The 26,289-nt window shown below is 47.6% G+C and overlaps 3 protein-coding genes across 3 annotated transcripts; 1 reads left to right on the plus strand and 2 right to left on the minus strand.

The window, feature by feature from the left end:
- Nucleotides 1-407: 407 nt before the first annotated feature.
- LOC123159857 (uncharacterized) lies at nt 408-3,506 on the minus strand. Its single transcript, XM_044577671.1, has 4 exons — nt 3,475-3,506; nt 3,103-3,281; nt 1,828-1,975; nt 408-1,196 (listed from the first exon to the last, which is right to left on the minus strand). The coding sequence occupies exons 2-4, from the start codon at nt 3,274-3,276 to the stop codon at nt 1,105-1,107; spliced, it is 414 nt and encodes a 137-aa protein (XP_044433606.1). The 5' UTR covers nt 3,277-3,281; nt 3,475-3,506; the 3' UTR covers nt 408-1,104.
- Nucleotides 3,507-16,089: 12,583 nt separating this feature from the next.
- On the plus strand, nt 16,090-19,439 carry LOC123155447 (translation initiation factor IF-2). Its single transcript, XM_044573617.1, has 4 exons — nt 16,090-17,083; nt 17,183-17,326; nt 18,205-18,390; nt 19,070-19,439. Exons 1-4 carry the CDS (start codon nt 16,166-16,168, stop codon nt 19,148-19,150), a joined length of 1,329 nt encoding a protein of 442 aa, XP_044429552.1. The 5' UTR covers nt 16,090-16,165; the 3' UTR covers nt 19,151-19,439.
- A 270-nt stretch (nt 19,440-19,709) lies between these two features.
- Nucleotides 19,710-24,585, minus strand: LOC123155446 (vacuolar-sorting receptor 6; the record flags this gene model as incomplete). The annotated part of the gene is given in 10 exon segments (XM_044573616.1): nt 19,710-20,105; nt 20,212-20,318; nt 20,416-20,648; nt 20,731-20,794; nt 20,918-21,000; nt 21,095-21,253; nt 21,330-21,413; nt 21,507-21,883; nt 21,977-22,457; nt 23,892-24,585. Coding segments are annotated over 9 exon segments (2,280 nt in total), but the record flags the coding sequence as incomplete, so codon positions are not given.
- Between the last annotated feature and the right edge of the window lie 1,704 nt (nt 24,586-26,289).

Here is a 26,289-nt window from a genome sequence, read left to right on the forward strand (position 1 = left end):
CCGTCAGCAAGATGATGCCGAACAAACGTCGATAAACGACGATCTTCAAATGGAAGTAGCAACCACCTCCGGCGCCGAGGTATATATATACATTGAGCCTCTGGTGATACAAACTAACTGATTTGAATAAATATGTGTGTACTAACGCGCGCGACTCTTTCTTATTTTAGCCCTCGGCCGGATCGTCGAAACAATCGAGTACGTCGTCAAAGCGTGGCGCAACCAAGACGATGAAACAAGGAGAAACATGCACCATCGAGGTTGTCGACAGTGCAACCGGCAGGCCGCTGGAGCCCCGCAAGAACGCCACCAAGTTTGTCAGCCAATTCGGAGCCATTGTTAGAGACAACGTCTCGATCACCGTCCAGGAGTGGAATGAGCAAACATGAATAAATACTAAAGGGATTAAGAAATCATTATGAATAAACAAACATGCATTTGACAGTGGCGTAGTCAATGCTGACGACAATTGCTGTAGTGTATTCAGTTCAAAAGTACGTAGTTATTTTTCATCAAATTAGTTCAGTACATTCCAAAGATGCAGGTTGCTCCCATCCTATTATGAAGTCCTACTACTGCGTCTAAAATGGATTTAAAGTAAGACATCAGGGCATCAGACACTTACCAGTTAAATACTTCGCCTCACAATATCACAGAAGTTTGCTCATCAGTAACAATGTAGTACTTTTTTTTAGACCAATGATGAACCAAAACAACTGCAAGTGAGCCAAAAAAAAGTAATGCGCAGGAGGAAGGTGAGACGGTGAGGGGATAGGAGTGATACCTCTCGCGAGGATTGTGGACGTGGTATGTGGGTGGCGGCCCTCATGCAAAATTTAAAATACGTAGTACCTGGCTGCACTACATTTCATCGGATATGTCACGTACCACAAAAAGTTGTATTCCTCTTCTTCCATGGTGTTAATTCTTGCTCCACTTTGTATATCACTTGCTTAACGAGGCGAGAAAGTGCAGCTCTAAAAAAAATGAAAGCCTAAGGGAGGAAAGTGCATCTAGTGGAGCAGAGATGAGTGGAGCCTGGGTCATTACCAGGGAAGGGGCATGGCGAGGGAATTGGCGTTGATTCAGTACCATGTGCCACTCTCAGAGGTAGCCAACGGGTGGGTCAGCACTCGACAGCCGCTGACATCGCCTCTGCAAGTGTCGCTCCATATGCTCCCTGATCCAAGTCGCCTCTGCAAGTGTCGCTACTTATTGACAGGAAAGCTCACTTGATGCAGCTTATATTTATTGGCATGTGAACAAGTCAGAGACATCTTTAGAAATTAGAAGATCTTTTTTTTGCGAATATAGAAATTAGAAGATCAATAGGTCACCAACACGGACGGTCATCGATTTTACCAGGGAAAAAATGGATACAAGTCTCAAAACAATTCCTTGATGCTAACCATGAACATCTGATATATTATAAGATAAAAGATCAGGTGCCGATATTCAAAATCTCTACCATGTAATTTAGAAGTATATACAGTAGCGCAGATCTCAGCATGCTAAAAACGTAAGATTCAGGATGGTTTTGTTATGTCTCTGGAACACATTCTGATATTTGAATCGGCGAGAATTACATCCCTACTCAATACTCACTTTTTCATGCAACTGTGTCGGAATTTCACATATTATGGATTCCAACCTTTTACATAATGGTTAGACAAACGTGTCCATTTGTAGATTTGAAAGAAAATCATCGACTCACCAAAATACATAACATCATTAAAGAAAATTGGGCTAGTCATTACAAAGTCGCAACAATATTGTGGAAGATAGTGGATGGAGCTGGGTAGCGGCGAGAGCAGAGGGAGAGCTCACCGGCGTTGATATGGTGATGAGCAGGGGCAGCTTTCAGTGGCGGCGGAGGTCGAACCTGCCGACGGTGGCCAAGATCGCAGAGCACACCCGCCGAGGCTGTGGTCTGATTGGGTGCTACTGCCATGCTACCAAGGAAATATAACCTGATCTGCAAAATGCATATCACTCATCAACCCTTCATCTCACCATGCATGTTTATATAGCAAAAGTTACAATCTTCTAAATGTAGGAAGTAATTAAGCATCAACTTCACATATGCAATCATTGCAAGAAAGGCATAACCTGAAAACTGAAAATAGTTTATTCTAGTATGAATGTTAGAAAATAATTCCCTATAGTTCACATGCATTTATATACTCCCTCCTTCCCAAAATTCTTGTCTTAGATTTGTCTAGATACAGATGTACCTAATACTAAAACGTGACAAGAATTTTAGGACGGAGGGAGTAATATTTAACAGGGAAGCAAGGAACTTCTTCGTCATAAGAGCAGATAAAAGTTGAAGTATACAATACATTTAAAATGTTGATCGAATGAAAGTTAAAACCTTGGGTGAAAACCAGGATTAAACTCTGGACAATTTTGAGTTCGAACAACAGATATCAGTACATCACCAGTGGCATACTCAGATGCCCTAAAAATACTTGGTCAGCTATTCACATGTTCTAGGTGAACACCAGGGGTCACTCGTGGGCTAATCGTGAGCTCATGAGTTAGTCCCCAAATAAAACAGGGGTAAACCACGTTTTAATGAATTAAAGCCAGACTAATCACCAGTTGGTCACCAGTTGCCCTAGAAAAAAACAATGAAAGCAAAACTTGATAGAAATTCAACTCATAGCTTATTACAGGCTTAGAGAGGTTATGATTTGAAACTCACCTATATACCATAGACCAAGATTTTTGCAGATTTACCTTTACCCATAAAATCTATAAAAGGTAAGTTAATACGATACCATCAATGGAGATAACTGTAAAATACACAACAAACCTTTTATACCGACCTTCTCACTACAAAATAATTCAAAACTATTTATCCATATCCTGCAAGCAAACGAAACATCTTTTTAGGAATAGTGTGTTGTTCAGCTTTTGAAATGCTGGAATTCTGACATTCTGAGATTTTCAAGCCAAACATCTAGGATTGTGAAGTGATAACTGACAACATGGCAATCAACACAATGGTTCAGATGCCCAACAACATCATTAGTGGTTTTTACAAATAATGAATCAGGAATTTAGGAGAATCATATGCATGGAGAAAAAAGCGGTTACCTTTGGAGCTTGCATTTCTGGGGAGACACTCCCACCATTAAATTGCAATATCGGTGAATTGTGAGAATTAATTCGCTCGGCTTGGTCAAGAGCCCTATGGTCCATCCACAAGATGATGTTCCTTCTTGAATCGCCATTCCAATAAACTGAGACAAGGGAACTATGAGAACCCATAGCAACTGCATGCACCATCCTCTGTTATTAAGTTGGTAAAAGCTCTACTCACCTCAAACACAAAATTCTCCATTCAAACCACAGAATGCACACGGTAATGTGGAGAATCAACAAAACCCTAATCTGCTAGTATTAATTGTTGTCGAAGTGTAGAAACATAGTTACAAGGAGATTGTTGATGGGGTGGTGGATGCTTACGGTGGAGAACAACTTGGTCATGACCTCGTGGGAGAGGCCACTGGTGGAAAAAAGGCCTTTGGTCGCGGTTCGCAACTGCCATTAGTCGCGGTTGCGCAACCGCGACCGACCGGGCGCGACTAAAGGCCCCCCCCTTTAGTCGCGATTGCTTAAGAACCGCGACTAAAGGCCCGTCCACGTGGGCGCCAGGTGGCCGTCGGGGCGGAGGACCTTTAGTCGCGGTTCTTCTGGCCAACCGCGACTAAAGGCCGCCGCAGGTTTAGGGTTTTAGCCCCCCCCCGTAAACCTCCCCCCTTAAACCTGTTTTCTGTTTAATTTGTATTGTTTTATTTCTTTTGTGCTTTATTTTAATTTTGAAGGAGTTTCATATATTCTACGGTACTACATACATGCATATGAATGTACAATTTCAAATAAATTTGAAATTAGAACCAAAAAGAATTCAAGAGGAATATACAATATATATTCAATATCATCGGATGACCATATACAATTTTGAACAAGTTTCCATACATGATTTAATGCATATAAAGTTCTATGTCCTCGTAATAGTGTTCTCCTTTAGGATGGAGGACTTCCCTGCTGAACCATCCAGCTAGTTCCTCTTGAAGTGGTCGGAAGCGAGCTTCTGGACTAAGCATCCACCGGAGGTTATTCCTCTTAGCATTGGTATCACTCGGAACCCGCTCAGAGGTGTATCTCCGGATCATCTCACAGACATAGTATCCACATAGATTGGTCTCCGGTGGCTGAATATCCCCAGCATTCTTAGCCTTTAACATTTTGAATTCTAGCTCTTTTTTGAATTCACCGACCTTTGTATCTACGAACCGTCTCCAAACCCTACGAGGCAAAGAAAATTAAATGAACAAGAGAGTTATTAATTAGTTACTTGATATTAGGAAATGAACGAAATAGGCCGATCGATATAGAGCGCAAATGAATGAAAATAATTACTTCTGCAGCATTCTTCTCATGCCGCCCCAAAGCTTTGGATCCATATTCACAGAGTCGTGGATGAGACATTCTGAGGTGTTAACTTTAATTACTAGCAGAATCCAGTGGAACCTGCGGACACGATACATGCACAGTACGTCATGCATAACTCATCGATTAGCCGGCCACATACCATGCATGGAGTAAACAAAAGAGAATGTGCTCAAGACAGAAACACTCACTCAAAATGGTAAGGAAATAGAATATCACTTTTGAGTTCCTGCTTTGTAAGAAACTGCCACAGGTCTGCCTCCACGTCGGCGGGGTAACGTTCCAACACATGTCCATTAACGATGTGTGGGTCAATGAACCCAACATCATGGATGTTCCTTACTCTGCATTCCTTAATCTTCATTCTGCATGTATAATAGCGGACACAACAATATAGTTAGGACATATATATAGTGCAGGCAATATGAACGAGATGGGGTAGAAATTAATAAATCACTTACAGAACGTAGCAACTGATGATAGATTTATCGAGCTCGCGCAGATTGAAAAGCTGGAACAATTCACTCAGTTCAATTTGTACATAGTAATGTTTGAAGTGATGCTCATGTCTAACTTCCGCATAAATATATTCTTTGGCGTTTTTATTTTTTATGTAACCCTTGTACCATTTCAGCAGACCTTTCATTTGTGGAGGTAGATCCTTTTCCTGCGCAGGCTCGACGAGAGGCCCATTCTTGACATATGTAATTACTACCTCCTTCACTGGTGCCTCATCAAGGCCTAACAGTTCACGAAGAGTAATACCTAAGTTGGCCGCTTGTTCTCTGGCACTCGTTACAGTCAATCCCTGTGCTGCCGCAGCTTGTATGATCTCGGGGGCATCCGGACAGAAGGCTTCCACTATAAGCGGGGCAATCGATTGTTTACTTTGTTCCCCGAGCTGGGCAACTTGTTTCCCGCTTTTTTTACTTTCGGCCTTCTCCCGCTCTTTGTTCTCCTTGAACATGAGTGCCTGCCTGCGAAGTTCACGTGCATAGTCGTTAGGCAGATTCTTCGCGGCTTGGGACGGTGTGCTCAAAAATGACTTAGCCCACTTCTTTTGCTCATCAGAAAATACTGGCTTGGGCTCGGGCTCTCTTTTCTTCTTGCAGTCCGCCTTCCATTTCTCCAAATCAGCAGCCGCGGCCGCGTCGACTTCCTCGGCACTACGTTCCCAAGGCCTTGTGGGGAGAGGCTTCAGTGATGGCTCTGGTACCTTTGTGGTCTTAGGTACATAAGGGTCCGGGTTAATAATCCAGGACTGCTTCTGCTTCTTTGCCGGAGGTGGATTGGGGGGCGGCGTCTGATCACCCGCCGGACGAGGACTGGGGGGCGGCGGCTGATCACCCGCCGGACGTTGTGGACTGGGGGGCGGCGTCGGCTGACGTGACGGAGGTGTAGGTGAACCGCCACCACCACCACCACCACCACCACCACCACCACCGCCACCGCCACCACCACCACCGTAGGGGGGTGGACTTGTTGTCCTTGGCGCCTCGCCTGGAAACTTGATAAACTTCTTTTGCCATAGAATGAAATGGCGCTTGACATCTCCAAGTCTTTTCTCCCCTTCAGGTGTAGCAATGTCAATCTCCAGGTCCTCAAACCCTTGGACTATGTCCTCCACCGTGACACGAGCATAGCCATCTTGAATGGGGTTGTTGTGGTGGAGTGCTCCAGGTAAACATGGTAAAGCACTGCCGATGGCTACCTTCATGGACATGTTCCCGATAGGATAATACAGATGACATTCTTTCATCTCCTTTATATCGTCCACGGGGTAGCGAGGAGGCTCCGGTGAAGTAATTTCGACCACTAGAGGCTCCGGTGCAGTAATTTGGACCACCAGAGGCTCCGGTGCAGTAATTTCGATCGTCGGTGCATCTGCACCAGCCGGTGGGGCCTCCGTGGAAGCCACGCTGCTTCTCCGCTGCTGGCTTCCGAGATCCGCTGGATGATCTTCATGCTGCACCCGAGCTGCATCTCTTTCGGCTACTAGTACACTCATGGTTTTCTTCATCACATCAATTTCCGATGCCAACCGCGCCACAACATCTGCTTCCCGATCCATCTTTCTCTTACGGCTTCTGTAACCGTACGGGTCATCGTTCTGGGGGAACCCTATTTTCCACGGAATGTGCCCCATGCCTCGTACACGTCCTCCGTGTTCAGGATTCCCGAGGGCTTTTGTCAGCGCGTCGTTCTCTCTGTTGAACTTGATCTTCCCCTGTTGAGCATCCCTCATTGCGTTAATAAGGGCTTGGGTGGGTTTAATTAATTTGCCCCGGTAAACACACTCCCCTGTCTCCGGGTTCAGCGTTCCCCCATGCCCGTACCACCAGCTTTTGGCCCTTGGGTCCCATCCCTCCGTACCTGGACGGATTCCTCGCGCCCTCAGCTCGTTCTCCATCTTCTCCCACCTAGGCTCCCAAAGGCGATACCCTCCTGGCCCCATAACATGATTGTACTCCTTCTTAGCCGCATTTTCCTTATTTTTTTCGATATTTGAATGAACTGCTCCGATTTCTTTTGCTTCACAAATTCTGGCCAATCATGTTTCAGTTTCTCATATTGTCCTTTGAAATCCGGAGTCTTGTTCTGCTTGACAAAGTCATGGGCTAGATTTTGCTTGAATTTCCGGAATGCGTCGGCCATCTTATGAAGAGCGAACTGTTTGACTAGCCTCCTCCTCTCCTTGTTTTCCTCAATCTTGTTACCCTCCTCATCGAATTTGTTGTATTCCGGAGGTAGAACGAAATGTTCCATAAGCTTCTTGAAGCAATCTTTTTTTGTTCTCTTATCGACAAAAGTGAAACCATCAATTCGTGCCTTCTTTGGCTCATTCCACTCCTGGACGGTGATCGAGACGTTGTCTCTAACAATGGCTCCGCATTGGCTGACAAACTTGGTGGCGTTCTTGCGGGGCTCCAGCGGCCTGCCGGTTGCACTGTCGACAACCTCGATGGTGCATGTTTCTCCTTGTTTCATCGTCTTGGTTGCGCCACGCTTTGACGACGTACTCGATTGTTTCGACGATCCGGCCGAGGGCTAAAATAAGAAAGAGTCGCGCGCGTTAGTACACACATATTTATTCAAATCAGTTAGTTTGTATCACCAGAGGCTCAATGTATATATATACCTCGGCGCCGGAGGTGGTTGCTACTTCCATTTGAAGATCGTCGTTTATCGACGTTTGTTCGGCATCATCTTGCTGACGGCGCCCTTCATCTTCACCGTCAAGGTTCAGATAAGAAGAGATATCATCTTCTTCTTCTCCGGTCGGCACATATAGAATATCGCCGTTTATGATGCCGAACATATGTGCTTCACCGTCCGGATCATAGTTGTCCATAATCGGGTCAGCTCTATCGTCCGCCATTATGTCAGTCCTGAAAACATGTAGTAAAAACAAATTAATTAAGTGAAGAAGGGGGGCGGTGGCGGTGGCGGTGGCGAAAGGGCGGTGGCGAAAGGAGGGGGCGAGGAAGGGGTGGGAGAGGGTGTCGCGGTAGAGCGCGAGACGGGGCGGCAGACGACGGCGTCACGGAGAGGGGAGGCGAGGACAACACATTTATAACCCTCGCCGTCCCCTCTCGATCCCTAAAAAAACACCGCGCGCATCGCCGCCCCCCTCGCCGCCCCTCTCCGTATAAACAAATTGTGTATTCAAAAAATATTGATGATTTTGTGGAAAAAACAGGAATAAAAACATATTGTGTATTCAAAAAATGTTTAGGGATTTCAGAATAGTTCACGTGTTTAAAAATTATTCGTGTATTTCAAAAAATTGATTTTATTAGACACAAAAAATTCTTTCACGTATTTTCACGTATTTAATTTTAAAAATTCTTTCTTTTTTCTTCTTCCTTTTTTTCTTCTTTCTTTTTTTCTTCTGTTGTTTTCTTCCTTTTTCTTTTTTTCTTCCTTTTTCCTTTTTTCTTCCTTTTTCTTGTTTTTCTTCTGTTTTTCTTTTGTTTTCTTCTTCCTTCTTTCTTCTTCTTCCTTTTTCCTTTTTCTTTCTTCTTCTTCTTCCTTTTTCTTCTTCCTTCTTCTTCTCCCACGATGGGCGGCGGGCAAGGGCCGGAGGACGGCAGGCAGGGCCAGCGGGCGGCGGGCGGCGGGCGGCGGGCGGCGGGCGGCGGGCAAGGGCGCAAGGCACGGGCGGCGGGCAAGGGCAGGGCACGGGCGGAGGCGGCGCTCACTGGGGACGGGGGCGGCGGCGCGCAGGGCTTCGGCGTCGGCGTCGGCGTCGGGGCAGGGCTTCGGCGTCGGCGTCGGCCGGGGCAGCGCTTCGGCGTCGAGAGAGAGGAGAATGGGAAGTGGCAAAACTGCTAAGTGCAGTATTTATAGACGCACCTTTAGTCGCGGTTGGAGAGGCGGACCGCGACTAAAGGTACCCTTTAGTCGCGGCCCGCCACCCCAACCGCGACTAAAGGGTACCCTTTAGTCGCGGTCCGCCTCCCCAACCGCGACTAAAGGGTTTTGGCGCCGCCTCCGTTCCCACGCAGAAAGACCCTTTAGTCGCGGTTGGAGAGGCGGACCGCGACTAAAGGTACCCTTTAGTCGCGGTCCGCCTCCCCAACCGCGACTAAAGGTCTGTGCTAGAACTGGCGCGGTGCGGTGGGATGTTTAGTCCCACCTCGCTAGCCGAGAGGCTTCGACAGTGGTTTATAAGCGCGGATGCGCTCACCACTTCGAGCTCCTCTCAAATGCAGGCTTACGGGCCTATTCTGTCACTATGTGCCTGTGGGCCTACTCGGCCTTCTGCGGGCCTGAATCCTGGCCCTTTAATGGGTTTCTAGTCGTATTCAGGCCGTGGTGGCCCAGTAGGTGGCATATTTTCTTTTTTTCTTCCTTTTTTCCTTTTTCCTTTTTTCTTCTGTTTTTTTCTTCTGTTTTTTTTATGTTTTTCTTCTGTTTGTTTTTTTCTTCTATTTTTCCTTTTTTCTTCTGTTTTTTTCTTCCTTTTTCCTTCTTTCTTCTTCTTCCTTTTTCCTTTTAAAATCAGAAAAATAAAACTAATTCATTTTAAAATCTTAAAAATACAATTATATATCAAAAAAATCAGAAAAATAAAACTAATTCATTTTAAAACCCCTTGAAGGTTTGACAAAAGGTTTGATATCCTTTTTTCCTTTTTCCTTTTTTCTTCTGTTTTTTTCTTCTGTTTTTTTTATGTTTTTCTTCTGTTTGTTTTTTTCTTCTGTTTTTCCTTTTTTCTTCTGTTTTTTTCTTCCTTTTTCCTTCTTTCTTCTTCTTCCTTTTTCCTTTTAAAATCAGAAAAATAAAACTAATTCATTTTAAAATCTTAAAAGTACAATTATATATCAAAAAAATCAGAAAAATAAAACTAATTCATTTTAAAACCCCTTGAAGGTTTGACAAAAGGTTTGATATCCTTTTTTCCTTTTTCCTTTTTTCTTCTGTTTTTTTCTTCTGTTTTTTTTATGTTTTTCTTCTGTTTGTTTTTTTCTTCTGTTTTTCCTTTTTTCTTCTGTTTTTTTCTTCTGTTTTTTTCTTCCTTTTTCCTTCTTTCTTCTTCTTCCTTTTTCCTTTTAAAATCAGAAAAATAAAACTAATTCATTTTAAAATCTTAAAAATACAATTATATATCAAAAAAATCAGAAAAATAAAACTAATTCATTTTAAAACCCCTTGAAGGTTTGACAAAAGGTTTGATACAATAAATTATTACACATCATTTCTTCCCTTGTGTCCCTGCTTGCTTACGATTGTGCCGTATCCATGGAGCATCCTCATCATTTAACTTAATGCTTGGGTCGGTGTTCACTTTGAAGGGCGGAATTTCAGCAAACATATTATAATCTTCTGACATGTCTGTCTTGTCCTCCACTCCCACGATGTTTCTTTTCCCTGAAAGAACAATGTGGCGCTTTGGATCATCGCATGATGCACTGATCGTTTTCTTATCTTTCCGTTTCCTCGGTTTGCTACTCATGTCCTTCACATAGAAAACCTGAGCGACATCTTTCGCTAGGACGAATGGTTCGTCAAGGTAACCAAGATTGTTGAAATCCACCATTGTCATTCCGTATTGCTGGTCCACCTTTACCCCACCTCCTGTTAGCTTGAACCATTTGCACCGGAACAAAGGGACCTTAAAGGAGGGTCCATAGTCAAGTTCCCATATCTCCTCTATGTAACCATAATATGTGACCTTTTGCCCATTCTCGGTTGCTGCATCAAAGCGGACACCACTGTTTTGGTTGGTGCTCTTTTTATCTTGGGCGATCGTGTAAAATGTATTCCCATTTATCTCGTACCCTTGGAAAGTCGTTATAGTCGAAGATGGTGTCTTGGCCAACATGTACAGCTGATCTACAACATCATTGTCATTCATTAAATGTTTTCTCAACCAACTGCCGAAAGTCTCCATGTGGGCCTTCCTAATCCAGGATTCAGGCTTCCCCGGGTTGTCCGAGCGTAAAATATTCTTGTGTTTCTCAAAGTACGGAGCCACCAAGCTGGAATTGGTCAGTACAGTGTGGTGTGCTTCAGTCAGAGAATGGCCGTCCATACATATCGTTGATTTCCTTCCGATCGTGCCTTTTCCACTTAGTCTCCCCTCGTGCCGCGATCGAGGAAGACCAATCGGCTTAAGGTCAGGAACAAAGTCAACACAAAACTCAATTACCTCCTCATTTCCATAGCCCTTGGCGATGCTTCCTTCTGGCCTAGCACGGTTACGAACATATTTCTTTAATACTCCCATGAACCTCTCGAAGGGGAACATATTGTGTAGAAATACAGGACCGAGAACGAAAATCTCTTCGACTAGGTGAACCAGGAGGTGCGTCATAATATTGAAGAAGGATGGCGGCAACACCAACTCGAAACTGACAAGACATTGGATCACATCGTTCTGTAACCGTGGTAGAACTTCTGGATTGATTACCTTCTGAGAGATTGCATTGAGGAATGCACATAGCTTCACAATGGCTACTCGAACATTTTCCGGCAGGAGCCCCCTCAAAGCAATCGGAAGCAATTGCGTCATAATCACGTGGCAGTCGTGAGACTTCAGGTTTTGGAACTTTTTCTCCGCCATGTTTATTATTCCCTTTATATTGGACGAGAATCCAGACGGGACCTTCATACTGCTCAGGCATTCAAAAAAGATGACCTTCTCTTCTTTGGTCAGAGCGTAGCTGGCACGACCTTGAAACCATTCCGGATGCCGGTCATCAGGGTCTTTCAAACGTTGCTGGTCCTGCCGTGCTTCCTTTGTATCATTTGTCTTCCCATACACGCCCAAGAAGCTTAGGAGGTTCACGCAAATATTCTTCGTAACGTGCATCACGTCGATTGCAGAGCGGACATCTAGGACTTTCCAATATTCTAGCTCCCAGAATATAGATTTCTTCTTCCACATGGCTGCGTGCCCGTCAGCTCCCTTCGGAACTGATTGTCCGCCAGGACCCTTTCCAAAGATGACTTTCAAATCCTTGACCATATCAAATACCTCAGCACCAGTGCGTTCCGCAGGCTTCGGCCGGTGATCTGCCTTGCCGTTGTAATGCTTGCCTTTCTTTCTTACTGGATGAATTTTCGGAAGAAATCGACGATGCCCAAGGTACACGTTCTTCTTACAATTTGGCAAATGTACACTTTCAGTCTCATGTAAGCAGTGCGTGCATGCATTGTATCCCTTATTTGACAGTCCCGAAAGGTTACTAAGAGCAGGCCAATCGTTGATGGTTACGAAAAGCAACGCTCGTAGGTCAAATTCCTCTTGTTTGTGCTCATCCCACACACGGACACCACCTCACAGCTGTAAAAGTTCATCAACTAATGGCCTTAGGTACACATCGATGTCGTTGCCGGGTTGCTTCGGACCTTCGATGAGCACTGGCATCATAATGAACTTCCGCTTCATGCACAACCAAGGAGGAAGGTTGTAGATGCATAGAGTCACGGGCCAGGTGCTATGGCTGGAGCTCTGCTCGCCAAAAGGATTCATGCCATCCGTACTTAGAGCAAATCTTATGTTCCTTGCGTCAGCTGCAAAATCTTTGAACCATCTGTCGATCTTTCTCCATTGCGTTCCATCTGCGGTGTGTCTCAACTCCCCGTCCGACTTACGGTCCTCTTTGTGCCATCGCAACAACTTGGCATGCTCTTTGTTCCTGAACAGACGTTTCAACCGTGGTATTATAGGAGCATACCACATCACCTTGGCGGGAACCCTCTTCCTGGGTTTCTGGCCCTCAACATCGTCACCAGGGTCATCGCCTCTGATCTTATAACGCAATGCAGTGCATACCGGGCATTCATTCAAATTCTCGTATTCACCGCGGTAGAGGATGCAGTCGTTGATGCATGCATGTATCTTCAGAACCTCTAAACCTAGAGGGCAGACAACCTTCTTTGCTTCGTACGTACTGGCGGGCAACTCGTTATCCTTTGGAAACATATTCTTCAACATTTTCAGCAAGTTTTCAAATGCCGAGTCAGCTACACCTGCCTCTGCCTTCCATTTCAGCAAATCCAGTGTGCAGCCCAGCTTTTTCAGACCATCATCGCATCCGGGGTACAGCGCCTTTCTGTGATCCTCTAACATGCGATCCAAATTCTCCCTCTCCTTTTCAGTTTCGCAGCGTCTCCGTGCATCAGCAATGGTCCGACCAAGATCATCAACGGGATCATCACGTGCCTCTTCTTCACCTTCCCCTTCACCTTCAGCATCCTCCATGAAAGTATCACCGAAATGAGCAAGATAGCTTTCATCGATGAAATCATCCCCTTCTTCATCTTCTTCCATTATAACCCCTCTTTCTCCATGCTTGGTCCAACAATTATAGCTTGGCATGAAACCGTGCCGAAGCAGATGCATGTGAACATCTCTTGAGGAAGAGTAACCCTTCTGATTCTTACAGATAACACATGGACAGATAACAAAACCCCCCTGCTTGTTCGCATTAGCCACTACGAGGAAATCTTTCAAACCCGTAGTGAACTCGCCGGAGAGTCGGTTACCGTACATCCATTGCCGATTCATCTGCATTATTATAATATAAAATATATAATTAACCATCATGCATTTGTTAAACTAACTAGCTACAAACAATATAAATTAAACAATGAACTGCACACATGCATATTTTATCAATGACACACATGCATGAAAGGTTCAAGTTGCTAACCGCGATCGAGGAGGAAAAAATAAATGAGGAACCTCAAGTGTGGCTCCAACACTTCATATCATGTTTGTTTCACCCTCTTAGGGCATTTCATCAAACACCTTGTGTGCATAAGAGAAACCAAAAGCAAACCTACACCCCCTTGTGAAGCTTGTGAAGAGAAGTGGCACCAAATGGCTAAGTGAGCGTGCTGAACTGGTATATATAGGGGAGGAGCTTTAGTCGCGGTTGGCCTGGCCAACCGCGACTAAAGGCCTTTGCGCACCTTTAGTCGCGGTTGGCCTGGCCAACCGCGACTAAAGCCCCTCACGTGCACCAGCTGGCCACCGAGCGCCCTGGGCCCAGGCCTTTGGTCGCGGTTCGTCTGCCGAACCGCGACTAAAGACTTCATTAGTCGCGGTTCCTACAGTTTCGCGACTAATGGGGCTGGACGGAAGCCTCTTTTTCTACCAGTGGGCAGTGGAAGTCGATGTAGGCGAAGCTACAGCCGCTGGTGCGCACGAACTCAACGCCAGCGACGCAGCCAATGGAGCCGAACACGACCTCCAGGTCGGCCGCAGACACGCCCTTCGCCAACCCGCCCACGTTCAACGGGGCATATATAATCTAATGCAGGCCCTTGAAACGTCCTTCCTAAATGTGTTAAATGCATCTAACAAAAAGCAATGACACGTGTTGAGAAGATTGTTAGTAGGATTTAAGCAAGGTGCGCCATCAATTCATAAACAATACCCAGATGGCTGCTAAAATTAAACCGGACCAACAGATCACCCAACAAAAATCCGTGAACATTACACCTTTTCATCACTTGCCAATGCAATTCTGAAAAAACAAATCATCAATAGATGATATAAAATAGTAACAGGCTGCTGCTTTTGGGTTGTAGTTAATCTATCTGATTGCTTCTTTAGGGAGCAAGTGCAAAAGATACGTACCCAATACTGCAAATGGCAAGACACATCTTGTTCACTATTTTAGCTTTTAGACCAGGGCCACAGAGAGAGCCCCGTCGTTCATGGCAAGAACCGTTCTCGCAAGGAATGAAAAGAAGTCAAGGCCCTCCAATGGCGATGGATCCTAGCGCTAAATCAGTCTTCTAATCTGCTGATTGTGAAGCCTTAATCGCACGACTATTGGCGGAGCTGCCACCGCCGGCCGAACTCTATGTGAACTTATTATCGGATCCCAGGGGAGTGAGCGGTCAGGCTAGTACACACCTATACGCGCAGCAGTATGGAGAGTTCACCAAAACATCCCAGAACAGTTGGCCGAGCCGCCGCCGAGTTCTCCTTCCACGCTGGCCCAGATCGGTCGGCCGTCCTGCTATCGTTGGTTGAGCTTCTAGCCCCGTAGCACCTCAATAACCTAGGTTGTATCCGGCGAGGGGGGCGGCTTCCCTACGTCCTTCAGATCATGGCTGCCGAGTTCCCCAACCTCAAGGCGCCGATTCTCCGGGGTCGACGGGGAAGGGGGCGACCATCGGGGAAGGCGGGCGCGGCGGAGAGGGCAAGTGCAGCGAGCGGAGGGAGAAGCAGTGGGTGGAGCGGCAGGAGGTGGGGCTGGGCGAGGAGCTCCGGTGCGGCGGCAACTCAAGGAACCCTAGCGCACGAGAGGGCGAAGGATTGGATCGGCCGCGGCAAGGGATGGATCGGCCGCCGAGGGGGCGACGGGGTGGATCGGGCGTGCGGAGGGCAGGTTGGCGGCGGAGAACGATCTGCTGTTGGCTCGATCCGATGGTTTTTTTTGGCACCGATTTTTTTCGCAGGAGGGTAGCGAGTTAACATACGTGGGAGGATGACGAAAAAAACGGAGATAGAAGGATGACGAAAATAAACCAGCGAAAATAAACCGTGCGGACTATTCACCAACTGCTCCATTAGGAGTAGAGATACTAGTACCAGTGAACAGGCTAGTCCCCGTTGCAACTCGTTGAGGGGGGCCGAACCATAGGGGGGGGGGGTCTAGCCCCCGCTCGCCCCCACTGCCTCCGCCTCTGGTCCCACGTGCCTGCTATATCCATCGATGCACCAAATAGCGCAATTTGTTGGGAGCTCAGTAACTGTACTGATTTTATAAGGACAAGTGACCATACGTTAAAGTGGAATATCGCTCTCAAATCTTCTACTCCCTCCTTCCATCTATATATAGGGCCTAAAGCGTTTTTCAAGACCATATTTGACAATTGACAAAATTAATAGTACATGACAATGCATAATGTGAAAATTATATCATTGAAAACTCTTTTCGCATACGAGTTTGACGGTATGCTTTATGTAAGTTGCATGTCATATATTATTGCTCTAACATTTGGTCAAAATTAACCTTGAAAAACGCATTAGGCCTATAGAGATTGAGATGGAAGGGGAATAGCGAAAACGAAGATCGGACGGCTAAAATACAACCATAGACTGAGATCCAATGGCCTCGATTTACGCCGGATCGAAATTCTTTGCAGGCCCCACTCCACAGCCCATTTCGTCGAACACCTCGCGAGCCCAACCCTAGCCTGCATCGCGCGCTCTAAACCCATCCCCACCACCACCATGCGAGGCATCGGCGCCGCCGCAGCCGCCGCCGCCGCCCGGCGGCACGCGCACCTCCCCTCCTCCTATGCCGCCGCGTTCTCTTCCTTCTCCGGCATCGGGGGCAGTGGTGGCGCAGGGCGCGGGCGCGGGCGCGGCCTACCGCCCTCCGGCTCCGCGCCGCCGCGCGCTCCCGGGAGGCCTATCCCCGAGGACGACAATGGGGCGGATCTCTTCGCCGCATCATCTTCTGCCGGCCGTGGCCGCGGGGAGCCCGTGATCCCGCCCTCCCCCACCACCCCGTCCTTCTCGTCCTTCTCTAGCGCTGGCCGCGGCCGTGGATCCCCGCTGCCCCCTCCCCCGCCGCCGCCGCCATCCGACGAAGATGCCCCCAAGCAACCCACCTTCGCAAAGCGCTTCGACTCCGTCCCTCCCCCCTCCGATCAGGAGCCGCTAGCCACCGTTGCCTCCTCCTCATCCGAGCCGCCGCGTTCGATCCCTACCTCCGGCGCCGGCCGCGGCGTGCCGCGTGTGCAGCCACCGGTGGACAGGGCCCCCGAGGAGAACCGCTTCGTTCGAAGTCGTGGGGCAAGGAAAGCTCCGGCCCCGTCGGCTCCAAGCGGGCAGCCGAAATTGGCGCCACAGGAGGCTGTGAAGCGTGCTTTGGAGCTCCTTGGCCGTGGCGATACTGGCGGTGGACGCGGGAGAGGGGGGCGTGGGGGCCGCGGAGGTGGCCGGGACGGTGGCCGTCGGCCTGCTGACGTCAACGAGCAGGAAAAGATCTTCTTGGGTGACAATGCTGATGGCGAGAAACTCGAGAAGCGGCTTGGGCCTGAGAAAATGAAGATTTGGGACGAGGCGTTCGATGAGGCAGCAGATGAGGCACTGCCAAACCCGGAGAATGATAAGCTTCTCGACGATATTCATACCGATAACATGGTGCGCTCTGCACTGCATCAGAGTTATCAAAATTATAAGATCTGTGTGTGCTTGTTGGATCCCTGATGTTTTTTTATCTTTGAATGTTTGTGTGTGCAGATTGAGTTTGAGCCAGAGTACAATGTGAGCTTTGGTAATCCTGATATTGAGGAGAAGCCGCCTATGTCATTGCAGGAGATGCTGGAGAAAGTAAAGCCATTCATAGTTGCTTATGAAGGCATCCAGGACCAGGAAGAATGGGAGGTGATTTGTTTAACTGTCCTCATGCCATATCTGTTTCACCCTGCAAATGTTTGTGCAAGTAGATATTTTCTTATGATATACTTGTATTTCTTGCAACTAGTCACCAAATACATCGGAGTGTGCCAGAGTAAGTCTATCGGGCAAGTTTTTTTTTACCTTGCTTTGCTGTTATAGCTCGCGTAATGGGTACATATCTATATTTGGATGATACGAGACTGCTTGCGTTAGACTTGATAAATAAATAATGGACCAGAGAATAATATCAAAATAGTACAGCTCCCGTTTGCAATTTATATCCTCGTGTTATGTTGGCAATCAAACTTCTCCTAACTTTGTCCAGTAGTATACATATAGAACTACCTATATCGTGGTCGAAAAGGTATTCGTGGATTTGCTGTTAAATCTCAGATCTACTTTGATAATATTCTGGTGTTATAAGCTGATATGCATAATTTTTGTAAATGATGTGGAGTCAGTATGAGGTTTACATAGAATATCTAACTTTCCAAGGTCAATTTTCTGGTTCGACCTGGCTGATAAGGTTAAACTGCTAAACTATCAGATGAGTTTCCTGTTCCAAATAAAGGTAGTTTGCCAAATACATTGGATTTAAGTTTTGTAGATTATCTTTGCAGAAAGGCATGAACGTCTCAATAGTTTCATCATTAATATGGTAAGACGGTTATACTTTCCAGATACTGACCAGATTTGTAGAAAGAAGCATCTCTGATTTTGGAATTCAGCTTTTAGTGTACCCTAAATTTCAAATTACATCTATACGTTAGCAGTTCACAGTTGTGTACTTGCATTCACTTTGCTGCCATATGAGTTCTTTTTAGGGTTTCAACTGACCCACTAATCTACTGTATCATTCTTAGGATGCCGTGGCCGATATCATTTTAAAGGCACCCCATATGAAAGAGATGATAGATATGTACAGTGGGCCTGATGTCGTAACTGCAATACAGCAAGAAGGGGAGCTGCAAAGGGTTGCCAACACTCTTCCAGCAAACATACCCAATTCAGTAAAGCGGTTTACTGATAAAACTTTACTTTCTCTCAAGGTTAGCCTTCTTATTACAACTGATGCTCTAGACAGCATAGTATCATGAGTCAATCAATTTAGCCTTTTGAGTAATTGAGCTGCTGAATGTTTAGTTGTAACGGAAGCAACATGATTCTTGTCTTATTTGGCGGGTTCTAACATAACCATTAATAGTCAGCTTGTTTAAAAATAGATCAGCCTTCTGTTAGCATACGGAACATGATTTTAACTACGGCCGCCATCTCTTCCGAAAAAAAAAACTCTGGTCTTTGAACATCCCCTATCTAGCTGTATGTCTGTATGGGTGTCAGATACATCTATAAGTGCTTGCACTTCTTCCTCAAAGATAGCAAATGGCTGATACTATCTAACTTTGAAGTTGGCTAAACACATATGCTAAAAGTCAGCTTGTTATAAAGTGCTGATGGATATGAGCATCACATATTGAAATATTTGCAGCTAGCATTGTAAACTCAAAATATGCAATGCCATTTGTCTCCATAGTTTTTGAAGGAAAAAGATGATAATCGTTTGCATTTCACATCTTAGTGTGCTGTTCTAGATAGTACCTTAAAAGGATAATTTATGTGTTGATACTTAATGTATTTCAGTATTCGTATCTTTTGTTTTCTTAGACAAAACCTGCTTCCTGCTTGCTACTTAGCTACTATTCGGCTGTGCCTTCTTGTGTTTTGCAGAATAATCCTGGTTGGGGTTTTGACAAGAAGTGTCAATTCATGGACAAGTTTGTTCGTGAAGTTTCAGAGCAATACAAGTAAAAGGCTTCTGATGCACTGTTGTAAGATCTCATTTAGCCCCTAAGAAGATTTAGCGGATTTTCCTTGTTTTGGGAGAAGGTGTAATGTTATATTCAATCCATGCAGCCAGTCTTCTTTCTACGGGCTGGTAGTTAGGCAAATAAAATCACTGGGAAAGTGGATATTTCTTTTGTGAGATTTTCCTATCGTCATTTGATTCTAGAAGTGTCGTCGCCATTTGTTTACGACAACCCTGAAACTCCCTTACCTCTTTAAGGCACTAATGAGATAATGGATGCTTGAATGATCATGGCGTGGTCTCTTTCCTCTTGTACTATGGATCACATATTTTGACCATTTTAGAAATGAAATGCTATTTATTTCATAAGCTAGTGAGCTCTCTGCATGGAGTCCTGTTTTCAGGGCACACAAGTCTTGTGCCTAAATAGGATCACCAGAATCACATCATGGACCCGTCGCCGGGTTACCAGTGAGGACCTACTAGAAAAGTAGCAAGTTATCACCTGTATGCCTACCATTGATTCTGAAACTGTAGCACTTACAACAGTATTGATACATGTCACAATAAAGCCCCCGGTGTTTCGACGAGGGCATTCATTCAAGAAAACAGACCTTAAAAATGACAGAAACACCAGTGCTGGTATTGGTTATCATCCATTGTACATCACACTTTGTATGTTCTTAGTGAAAGTATTCTGTCTAATGTGTTGCGATCCACAGTCACAAGGGGAGCAGAAATGCCTACCTAGCTATGTATCTACACCTCACCCCTGCGGCTTGCTTTGTACAAACCTTGGTTCTCTTGTTTCTTCTATATATAGAAAGGGAAGTTGTAGTAACAAAAAAAAATCTTTGAAAAGCATCATAGCAAAGTATTTGCCCGGTATGGTTGAAGCCAAGAGTACGGTTGAAGACTCTGCACGCTTCCATACCCAAACCCATCTCCATCTGCTCCCTGTTCATCAGATGCAGCATGTTCAGGGGTGGTTTAGTGCAAAAATAACCGTTTGTTGCATTGGTAACCTACTAGGACTCACACTTGGCTGAAGGATTATTATTACCTTTAGGCGTCTGAAGCATGCTGCCGGAGCGGCTGGTGCTCGTTGTTCTGGCTGTCGAGCGGCATGTACTGAGACATGATCGCCATGATCTCTGAGTCCATGTACGACTAGTAGGAAATGAGACACCAAGAGTCAGTTTTTGTTGCACTAGAGGTCTTCTTGGTTAACCATTTGCTTTGGGGAGAAGGATGGTGACGAACATACCCTGAGCCTGTACTTGTAGAAGACGAAGCCGGCGACCCCTAGGCCGGCGGCGCAGGAAACGGCGAGGACGGCGACGAGCCAGCCGAACCTGGACATGCTGTTGGCCACGCAGACGTCCTCCCCGCGGATGTACACCTGGTTGCCCCTGCAGCCGCACTCGTAGCTGCCCCAGGTGTTCTTGCAGTGGCAGTCCGGGCAGGTGCACGCCAGCTTATCCTTGCACTCGTCCAGGTCTGAAACTCGGATCTGTTACTCTCTTGCTCGACCATGTCTCATGTCAGTCTCGAGTGAGGAATCTGTGGAGCGAGATCTTACCTTCGCATTTGTGGCCGTCGCCTTGGAACCCCGGCGGGCACCGACATCCGGATAGCGCCGTGTCCTGGTTCAGAGTTCGTAGGTTAGCAGAGATCATGGATAGGTAGGTAGACGATGAGCTTCAGAGGTTGTGTAATGAGTGGAACTGTGTCTGAAGTCTAGGAGTAGAGGGGAAGGGAGGTTGTACCGAGCAGGCGGAGAAGGTGCGCTCCCCCTTGGTCTCCGACCAGCACCCGCCGTGGTTCAGCGCGCACCTGCCCGGACCTACAGCTGAGACGAACAAACAGGGGAGAAACATGAGCACGCCGGTAGTATTTTCCTAGCGCCGTCGTGTGAATGAAGAGAAAAGTGTAGGTAGGTTTACCTTTGCAGTGGGTGTACCCGTCGCCGTCGTAGCGGACGCCGTTCACCACGGGGCACTCGCACACCCTGCCCCGGTACGTGTCCCTGCACGCCGTCACGTTGGTCGCCTCGTCCCGCCAGCACCCGCCGTTCCGGTGCAGGCACTCGTTCGTCTCCATGTCTGCGTAGAAAAGCTCGTCAGAAGTTCACCGTCGTTTCGCCGTCTTGTCGTCGGAAATGAAGGCCTTGGTGCTCACCATGGCTGAGGCAGACTTGCGGCTCGGTCCTCTCCTTGAAGCCGGCGCACACGGCCTTGAGCACCGCCGTCCTCTCCAGCTTCCCTGCACGCACAAAACACAATCATGTCAGTTCCTTCGTCGCCGGAGAAATCAAAGAGACGGACGGTACAGCGACAGCCGGCCAGCCAGCCATACCTCTGTACTGGACGTCGTTGATGACGAGCGTGGGCAGGATGGTGACGTCCCCGCGCGACCCGCGCCCGATCTGGTCCTCTTGCTCCTTGGACAGCACGGCGTTGTCGGCGTCGGCGTCTGGGTCGCCCATGCACGCCAGCACCTTGTCGAGCGACAGCCCCAGCGCGGTGACCACCTCCTCGGCGCACGCCTTGCTGTACTTCTTCTCCTTCATGGAGCAGCGGAGCTTGTAGTCCATGGCGAAGTCCCACCACGCCCACGGCCGCCCGCTCTCGTTGGCCACCCGGTGCACGCACAGCTGCCGCAGGTTCTCCACCACCACCTGCTTCCCCTCGTACCCCTCCCCGAAGTCCTCCTCCGGGTCCGGCGCGCAGTACCTGCACACCCAGTAACCAACCACATTGTTCCTTGCCATGCCATGACAGGTACCAGAGGAAGCTTCCTAGACCGGCAATGGCGGGCGTACATACCTGCCATGGTTGATGCACTGCGACTGGCACTGGCGCGTGAGCCGGAACGCCTCGGGGCAGTACCAGGTGATGTAGTGCGGGGTGAAGCGCGCGTAGCCGCCGCGCTCCAGGATCTGGGCGTGGCCGCGGAAGCTCTTGACGAAGGCCGCCTGCTCGTCGCACCGGGGGCCGCACTCGTCGTTGCTGTTGGTCCAGAGCTCGTACTCCACGCGCTCGTCCGGGTGTGGCATCGACTCGCGCCAGTCCAGCTTCACCACCACCTCCCCCTCCGCGTCGGCCTTCTCCGCCATCCGCTTCAGCGACTCCCCGAAGGCGCGGTTCACCAGCGCCGACGGGATGTTGAGCTTGTCGAGGTACCGAGTGTCCGGGGATGCCTCCGGCGTGTCCATGGTCAGCAGCTGCTCGTCCACCGTGTCCGCGATCAGCACCGCCGCCGCGCCTGCCTGCTGCGCGTTCCACGACTTGAGCGCGAAGTAGCACTCTGTTGGGACAGTACAAACGTCGTTACGCCGTCAGTTTTACAGCTACAGTTTTGTACCTGAGTTCGTTCATCTTTTATGTTTCTTGAAATTGAAGGTGTGGAATTATTTCTTTCTTTGCTTGGGGTTTAATCAAGGAAGGACGAGACAGATTGTTGGTCTGTCTGATTCTGTCTTTGGCTTGAAGGAATTGCTTGCGGCACCAACTAATTGGAGTTGGTAGTGGAAGTGTTGTGATCAGGTGCGTTGTGATGGTTGGATCAAATGAAATGCGCACCAACAAATGCAATGGCTGTATAATAAGTGTGTACTACATGCATGTCTGAATCTACTCATTTCGCTTTCTGTGTTCAGAACTGTCAGGTCAGGCAGTTATCTGAAACTGTTGACGCAGACAATGAAGATAATCCATCAGGAAAATATTAGCTTAATCTTTTACAAATTCTGTTTTAGTTTGCATGTTTCCACAGATTTGCATTTGCATTTGATGTTTTTTAAAATAAATTCCGCCAGCTATTCAAATTTTTGACTAGTTCCATGGTATTCAACCAAGAAAAGCCTCCTGATTCTACCTTTTCAATGACCACTAGCAGATCAGAGTTTGAACTCCCTTCCCCTACCGCAGTTTTAAAAAGTTGTGATCATAATGTCTCTCGTATATCTAAGTTGGAGACCAATCCACATCATAAACAAGTAAAAAATACCACTAGTGGCACTAAAGTAATTGGCATGTTAGCCTATTTAAGATTAGCACATTGACTTAACCCATCAATAGCACGGCTCTGACATTTACCAAGAGATTGACGCAAAATAGCCATAAATCGTCGGCAAGGTCAAACTTGCGCAATCAAACTCGAGTAATTTCACTTTGACATGAATTTCAACAGTTCCTTCCTCACGAGAATTAGCCAAAACCGTTAATAAGGCAAATCACGGACTAGCATCATCAGAAGTGTGTATGTACCTCCACGGTCGAGCAAGACGGTTTGCGTTTGAATTTGGTACTTTTTTTTTGTAAATTTCACTTGAATTCGAATTTTTGGCCACTTAGATGACATTCAACCTAGAAAAGTCGCCTGATTCTACCTTTTACAAAACAGCTGACTGAATGGAACCGGGCAAAATTTATACTATCCACTAGCTGTCCAGAATTGTAAAGTCCCTTTCCCCCACCGCAGACTAAAAGAAGTTCAGTTTCTTGAAAAAAAAAGATTAAAAGAAGCTTTGGTCACAATCTTTCATATCTAAGTTGGAGATATATCTACATCAACAGGATTAAAGAAATACTACTAGCACTAAATTCAAGCTCGCACAGTCACGCATCAGCAATGTCTTCCCCGTGAGAATTGGCCGAAGCCATGAATGAATCAATCGATCAAATCAGCAGGGCTAATGGCTGAAGATAATTGCTGAGCGAGCTTGTGTGGCGTGTGTACCTCCGCGGTCGAGCAGGAGGACGACGGGGCGGCCGGACTTGGACTTGAACTTGCCCGGGAACTCGGCGCATCCGGTGGCCTTCTTGTCCGGGTAGAGCACGACGCCCGTGAGCGTGCCGCCGTAGTCGGGCACGCCGAAGTTGCCGATGGCGGCGTCGTGGTGGCCCCGGATGTGTTCCGGCGCCAGCACCCTCACGCTGCTCTTCTCCACCACGAACCGCCCCCGCGCCGGCGCCACCATGGCCGCCGCCACGCACACCGCCAGCACGGCAGCCAAGAACTGCCTAGCGCCACCGCCGCCGCCCATTTCCGCGCGCACGATCAGTCGAATGGAGCTGCGGCTGTCGAGAGAGGGGGAGAATTTGGGCGAGGAGGCGTTTGGTGAGAGCGAGGTTAGGTGGGCTCGGACGGAGGAGAGAAATGGTTCGGTTCTTGCCGGGCTCCTACTGCTCGTGATTCGCGAGGGAGGCGCGCGGGGTTGGGATGATGACGACGGGAGGGAGGGGGGTGTTGCTTGGAGTGTACTGCTGCGGTGCGGAGGAGGCTGATGGAGCTCGCGCTGGTTGCTTGGGTTAAGTCTTAAGTGACGTGCAAGGGAAGGGAAGGGAGGAGAGGCGGGAAGGCGACATGGGGGGTGGACGGAGGAGGACGGTGTGTCTGTCTCTCTGTGTGCGTGGGAGCGGGCGGGCGGCCAGCTGCTGGACTGCTGTTGGCGGATGTATACTCGGGGTTAGGAGCGAGAAAGCAGAGGCGCACCTTTTTCCTCCTCCGGGAAGAAAATATATGAGATGGAATCGGGTCAGGAAAGCAGAGTGAGACTCGAGACTTTTGGGCTTGGAGCCGTGAGATTGGGGTACGTGTTGAGTCGGTCAGTCTCGAGACCCCACGGTTGAGTCTTGGTTTTGGCCGGGGTGCGTGTGAGCCTCCTCTGGACCTCAGACGATCGAGGAGTAGGCTGCGGGTCGGACGTGCGCGTTGGGTCATACGTAGTACGGTACGGTACATCATCCGTTTACTTTTACTCGGCACAGCAAAGTCGCCACCGTGTCGTTGCGTCCTGGACGGTGTGACGGTGTGAGGCGCCGGTCCTGAGACGCTCAAAGACTCGGACCAAGTCGGAGCAGCTGCTGCTCGCTGCGCTGCCTCTGCTTAAAGGAAAAAGTACGGATTAGTACATAATTTTTGTTCTCAAGGCCATGCCTTGCCTAACCCGCAAAAGAAAAAAAAAAGGGCCATGCCTTGCCTCCACTTTTCAATGCTTGGCTGCTTGCAATGGTGGGCCACGACCTGGTCTTGTTCTATCATAGCTCCCCTCCCACCCCACAATGACTGCTCATGCATTTTAAGATTCACAAGATCGTCAAGATGGCCAAGAACAAGATCCATGATGTCCATCAATGTGTTATTGCTTATAAAGGAAATGTATGCAGATACTAATACATGGTATTTTTTTACGTTTCTAATAATTTACCTTCGCACTTGTGATCTATTATGCCATTGAAGCATGGCGTCCAACTAGACCTTTGCAGCACACTTATACACAGTGGCGGAGACAGGCCTAGGGCAGTTGGGGCTATAGCCCTAGGCCTAGCAACATTAGCCTTTGTAATTCCTTTTTATAAATATACAAAATCACTGAAGTGCATCACTCAAGGTAATTTAGCCCTAGGCATAATCTGATGCTAGTTCCGCCACTGCTTATATACATTTGCATGGTATATAATTTTAACCAAACCGATTTGGAAAAACCATTCCCCTCAATTTCTTAGTGTATAGCACCTGAACGGTTTTGTATAAAACGCCTCCCTTGTTTCCTACTTCTCGGGAAAAGAGGCCATTTTGCATTCGCTGAATGACCTTCAAAGCCAACAACTTGATCCTATTAATTGGTGCCTAGGTTTAAAGGAGGAGGAGGAGGAGGGAGTATTCTAATAACCGAACTAGGAGAGGGCTAATCTAGGCCATCAAATCTTCATCTAGTGGTCCAAACATTTCCCACGCCCAAAAGGCAAAACAAATCAACTGTAATGTCGAAAACCTAAGAGTTTATTGCAACCAATTTATTCCAAGCAACGCTACAATACAAGAAGTTGAGATTTAGCTTGGGGTGCCAACGTCGAGGTGGCAATCCTCCGGATTGAAGCTAATAGAGGGCGTCCCCACCGGCCCACTACCTCTCCGTCGCCCCCCCTCCCGGCCAGTCGCCACCCCCTCCCAAGCCTCCCCCCGCTGCCTCCCCACCTCCCCGGCGGTGGACCGCCCCCGAGGAGCGCCGCCCGTCGCTGCCCCCTCCCCAACCCGTCGCCGCCCCCACGATGAGCCCGTGCCACCCTGTTTTTTTGTTTTTTAGTTTAGTTAGTTTTTAGGTTCAATTAATTAAGGTTTTTAAGTTAAGGTT

The sequence above is a fragment of the Triticum aestivum genome, chromosome 7B (genome assembly GCF_018294505.1).
Source record: "Triticum aestivum cultivar Chinese Spring chromosome 7B, IWGSC CS RefSeq v2.1, whole genome shotgun sequence".
Lineage (NCBI taxonomy): Eukaryota > Viridiplantae > Streptophyta > Magnoliopsida > Poales > Poaceae > Triticum > Triticum aestivum.

What these genes read in the sequence shown, in the direction of transcription:
- LOC123159857 (XM_044577671.1), bottom strand. Translation starts at nt 3,276, where the DNA reads ATGGGTTCTCATAGTTCCCTTGTCTCAGTTTATTGGAATGGCGATTCA. An exon ending in CAGAAATGCAAGCTCCAAAG is followed by an intron (nt 1,976 to 3,102) that starts GTAACCGCTTTT and finishes TGCATTTTGCAG; the next exon opens with ATCAGGTTATATTTCCTTGG. An exon ending in TCATCACCATATCAACGCCG is followed by an intron (nt 1,197 to 1,827) that starts GTGAGCTCTCCC and finishes CGACACTTGCAG; the next exon opens with AGGCGACTTGGATCAGGGAG.
- LOC123155447 (XM_044573617.1), top strand. Translation starts at nt 16,166, where the DNA reads ATGCGAGGCATCGGCGCCGCCGCAGCCGCCGCCGCCGCCCGGCGGCAC. An exon ending in ATATTCATACCGATAACATG is followed by an intron (nt 17,084 to 17,182) that starts GTGCGCTCTGCA and finishes TTGTGTGTGCAG; the next exon opens with ATTGAGTTTGAGCCAGAGTA. An exon ending in AGGACCAGGAAGAATGGGAG is followed by an intron (nt 17,327 to 18,204) that starts GTGATTTGTTTA and finishes TATCATTCTTAG; the next exon opens with GATGCCGTGGCCGATATCAT.